The sequence below is a fragment of the Peromyscus californicus genome, unplaced genomic scaffold (genome assembly GCF_007827085.1).
Source record: "Peromyscus californicus insignis strain IS unplaced genomic scaffold, ASM782708v3 Scaffold_16__1_contigs__length_79575227, whole genome shotgun sequence".
Taxonomy (NCBI): Eukaryota; Metazoa; Chordata; class Mammalia; order Rodentia; family Cricetidae; genus Peromyscus; species Peromyscus californicus.
Window position 1 is genome coordinate 31,176,219 of NW_026294458.1, and position 4,270 is coordinate 31,180,488.

The 4,270-nt window shown below is 40.8% G+C and overlaps 1 protein-coding gene across 1 annotated transcript; it reads right to left on the reverse strand.

Annotated features, from left to right (window-relative positions):
* Positions 1 to 1,591: 1,591 nt before the first annotated feature.
* Positions 1,592 to 2,968, reverse strand: LOC128111698 (tripartite motif-containing protein 43-like). Its single transcript, XM_052739917.1, has one exon. It carries the CDS (start codon positions 2,966 to 2,968, stop codon positions 1,592 to 1,594), a length of 1,377 nt encoding a protein of 458 aa, XP_052595877.1.
* Positions 2,969 to 4,270: the final 1,302 nt, after the last annotated feature.

Here is a 4,270-nt window from a genome sequence, read left to right on the forward strand (position 1 = left end):
AATGCTTTGTTCATTCATCTATTGCTTGAAATACATCATGCAGAATATATGAGATGGGATCTGTGCTTTGTACATAATTAATAAATACTTTATCATTATTTATTAGAGCTTTTTTAATATACTGTAGTTTTTTCCTTTTATTCTTTACACTTTCCAGGGCATGCCACCCAGCTCCAAAATAATCATATGGAGGAATATACTTCCTTATGAATGCCTGGCCTTAGCTGGGCTTGTTGAACAGCTGCTTTTTTTTTTTTATCTTAAATTAGCCAGTCTACCTTTTGCTGCTGGGCTTTTACATTTTTCTGTTTTTGTAGAAGTTTTTTTTACCTCTTACTCTGCTTCTGGCTGTGTGGCTGGATGGGTGGGTGGCTGCTCCTCAGCATCATCCTTCCTTTCTTCTTTTCTCACAACCTTTCTCTTCTCATATTCTCCCTCTATTTATTTTCTCTGACTGGCAGCCCCAGCTATCCCTCTCTTAACTAGCTTTTGGCCATTCAGTTCTTTATTAGACCAATCAGGTATATTAGACAGGCAAAGGAACACAGAATCTCAGATTTAAACAAAAGCAACACATTTTTTGCATCATTAAACAAATATTACACAGCTTAAACAAATGTAACATATCTTCAAATAATATTCCACAGAAGTTTTTCTCTTGTGATGGGTTCTTTATTAAATACCAAAATCATTCATTATATTTCTTTATTTCTTCTTAAAGTGCTACCATACCATTTATATTAGTATAATATTGTAAGAATTTTAAACATTATTAGAATAGCTAGGCATTTTGTTAGTAATCAGCCAGGGTCAAATATTCAATTTCAGAGAAAAGGAAGAGGAAGAGGTATTTATAAATACCAACTCATATTGTACTGGATCGGGTGGTGCAAGCTTTTAATCCCAGCACTCCTCAGGCAGAGGCAGGTGGACATCTTTGAGTTTGAGGCCTACATATGAGTGAGTACCAGTAACGCCAAGAAAACATAGTGTGACCGTGTCTCAACAAAACAAACTACAAAAACCAGAAACTATGGAGTAACATTACTAGAAATGTGGGCTATGTCTCTCTATCCTCTTTTATTTTTTCTTTTATTATTTTTATTAAGAATTTTTCGATCCATTTTACATACCAACCACAGATCAGCCCTTCTCACTCTCCCCCAAACACAGCCTTGCCCACCAATGAGCACCCCTCATTCCCATCCCCTCCATTTTAAGTTCTCCCATGGCGATTCAGCAGAGCATGATACATTCAGTTGTGGCCATTCCAAGGCCCTCCCCTCTGAACCAAGGAAGCAAAAGGTGTCACACCTTAGGCACATGACTTCAAAAAGCCCACTCATGCACCAGGAATGGATCCTGATCCCACTATCTGACACCCCCCCCAAATAGCTCAAGATAAACAACTATTTCTAGTAGCCAGAGGCCTAGTCTAGGCCAGTGATCACTCCACAGTGAACCATGTTTTAGACATGCACTCAAATACAATGTCTGTAAAGAAAGAACCAATTTTTTCCATTTTTTAGTATTTTATTATTTAATAGCAATAAAAGAGATAAGAGTACAGTAGGAAATATTTACAAAAACACTAATGTGCTGGATTAAAGCCTCTCCCTTCATGACCACTGGAGAAGAAAGGCTGGACAGGGTTTTTGAACATGCCTTGGGGATACTTATATATGAGGGAACTCTTGGCAACATTCACGAAACTTAAGCATCCATTCTCACAATCAAGGAGCACCCCAATTCGGCCCAGTGGCCTCTCTATATAGTGCCGGAAGACTAGGAATGTGGTGAGGAGACTGTAATGATTACCCTCCTTCACACACACAAGAAGAAAGGCACCCTCATAGTCAATCATTTGGTTTGTATTCTTTAACCAGGAATCCGTACAGACCCCTACAGCCCAGTCCCCAGCACCCTGCAAATCCACCTCCCAGTAATATTTCCCTGAGTTGAAGCTCAAGGATCCCCAGGAAGCCAAATAGCATCCAACAAAATCCACAGATGTATCCTTACGGTGATGTCCAAAGATAAATTCTCTCAAGACATTAAATAGGTTCATCTTGTAATGGAATGTGGTTACATTGTCAAAGAAAATGTGCACTTGGATGTGCTTGAGCCTTTCTGTCAGTCCAGTGATGGGTAGGGCCTTGAGTTCAGGTTGCATACCCTGGGGCATGCTCAGCTGCATTGACTCACTCCTTCTGACCATGTCATCCAAACCCTGGAGCAGTACCACATATGGCTCCTGGGACATTGCCATCAGCTCCTGATACATATCTCTTAGTTCTTTGCTCTTTTGGATCATCATGGCCTCATTCTTCCTCAGTTTCTCTAAAACACATTGGCCTTCCTTTCTCATGCACTCTATATGTTTCTCTTCCTCTTTACAGAGGAATGGATGCAGCTCCCTATACTCTGTCCTGATCATTACTTCCCGCAGAGTCACATAGCCCATCCACAAAGTTGTTGTTCTGTTCTCTGCCTCGACATTCTCTTGATTTTCCTGGATCTTCTCCCATAAAGATGCCATCTGCTTCAGAACTCTTTCCAATTGATGGTCAGCTGCTGCCTCAATGGGACAATGTCTGTGACCTCTGTGCTCATGGGAGTTAGAGCAGAGTTGACAGAGGAAGATCCTGCTCTCAACACAGAAGATCCTCTTTGTCTCCTTGTGGGTCACACACTTATGCTCCTCAGAGCTCAGGTCCTTCATGAGCCTGGCTTGTCTGGCAATGGACACCAGCTTCTTCAGAACAACGTTGGTTCTCATTTCCTTCTGTTGGCATGGTTCCCGACACATAGGGCAGTGGACGGGAGGATGGGTGTCCTCCCAGGAAAGCTGGAGGCAGGCTCGACAGAAGCTGTGGCCGCAGCTTATGGTGACTGGCTCTGTCAGGCAGCTCAGGCAGATGAAGCAGGTGAGTTCTTCCTGGAAGGCTTGTGAGGTGTCTGACTCCATTTTCCCACAGAATAGTCTCTGGTCTCAGCAGTGTCTGTTGGGGACACAACAATATAAGCTCAGCTCTGTGGTGCGATCCACCCTGTGTTGGTGACAATGATGGAGCAGTCTAGGAGCCAGAAGGTATGGAAACACACTCTGTCTGGTCAAGAGAAGAATGAACCTGGCTGGCCCCTGGAGTGTGCTTATATACTCCCTAGAGACCACACCCACTCTAAATAGCAGTAATCTAATTGGATAGAAGATTGAATTAAATCTATGGCCAATACTCACAAAACAATCCTCCACAATAAGGTTTCCTGAGTCACACATCTTATCTGGGTGTGATAGCTCACACGTTTAGTCCTAGAGCCTTAGGGAATGGAATGTTGAGGCAGCAGGAGTTTTAGTTCAAGGCCTGCCTGGAATATACAGTGAGAACTTGTATTAAAAAAAATAAAGAGCAATTTTACTACAATAGTTCACTTTTTCTAAATATTTTGTGATGTGCTTATAATTTCAGTTTACCTTTTGCAATTTAACAGTTAATGATATCAATCTGTGATTTTAGTAAATATCAACATTAAAAAATTCCTAATAATTCCTTGAAATTTACTTCAACACATGTTTATCATATTACCATAACTGATGTTTCTTCAAGATTCATCCCTTTTTCTACCCACTCACCTTTCTGTTCTTTCCTTCTTGCTTTATAAAAAAATACATTTAGAAGCTAGCAGATGCTGGCACACCCCTTTATTCTTAAAACTCAGGAGGAAGAGGCAGGCATGTCTCTGAGAGTTTCAGGTGAACCCGGACTACAGAATGAGTTCCAAGACAGGCTCCAAAGCTAAACAGAGAAACCCTGTCAGGAAAAAAATAGAAAAACAAACAAACAAACAAACAAAAAACTGTGATAAGGAAAAAAAACATGTTTAATGAACAAAAACCTAAGAAGCAATGATTTTTCTTCTGAGGGAATTTTCTTTATTGAATCATTGAAATTATTAAGCCCCACCTAAAGTCAGATGTTTTAAGATGTGAGAATTCATCTTAAATCTTGGCTGTACCTTGTGTTGGCAGCCTGTATAAAGGACATGGAGGAAGGAAACTCTTTCGTCTTTGCTATTTCTCTTCTTGCTCTTGTTCTCAGTGGCAAGGTCAGTCCTTCACTGGTGTAGGACCCTACCTTTGGGGTTAACTATTAAGAGGACTGGCAGGTAAAGGACGTTTTGTTGGATTTATGTGTCAAGCCAGTTGTTGACATTGAGATATGTTTAGTAATTAGAGAGCTCGAGGAATCATAATGAGTAGGTTAAGATG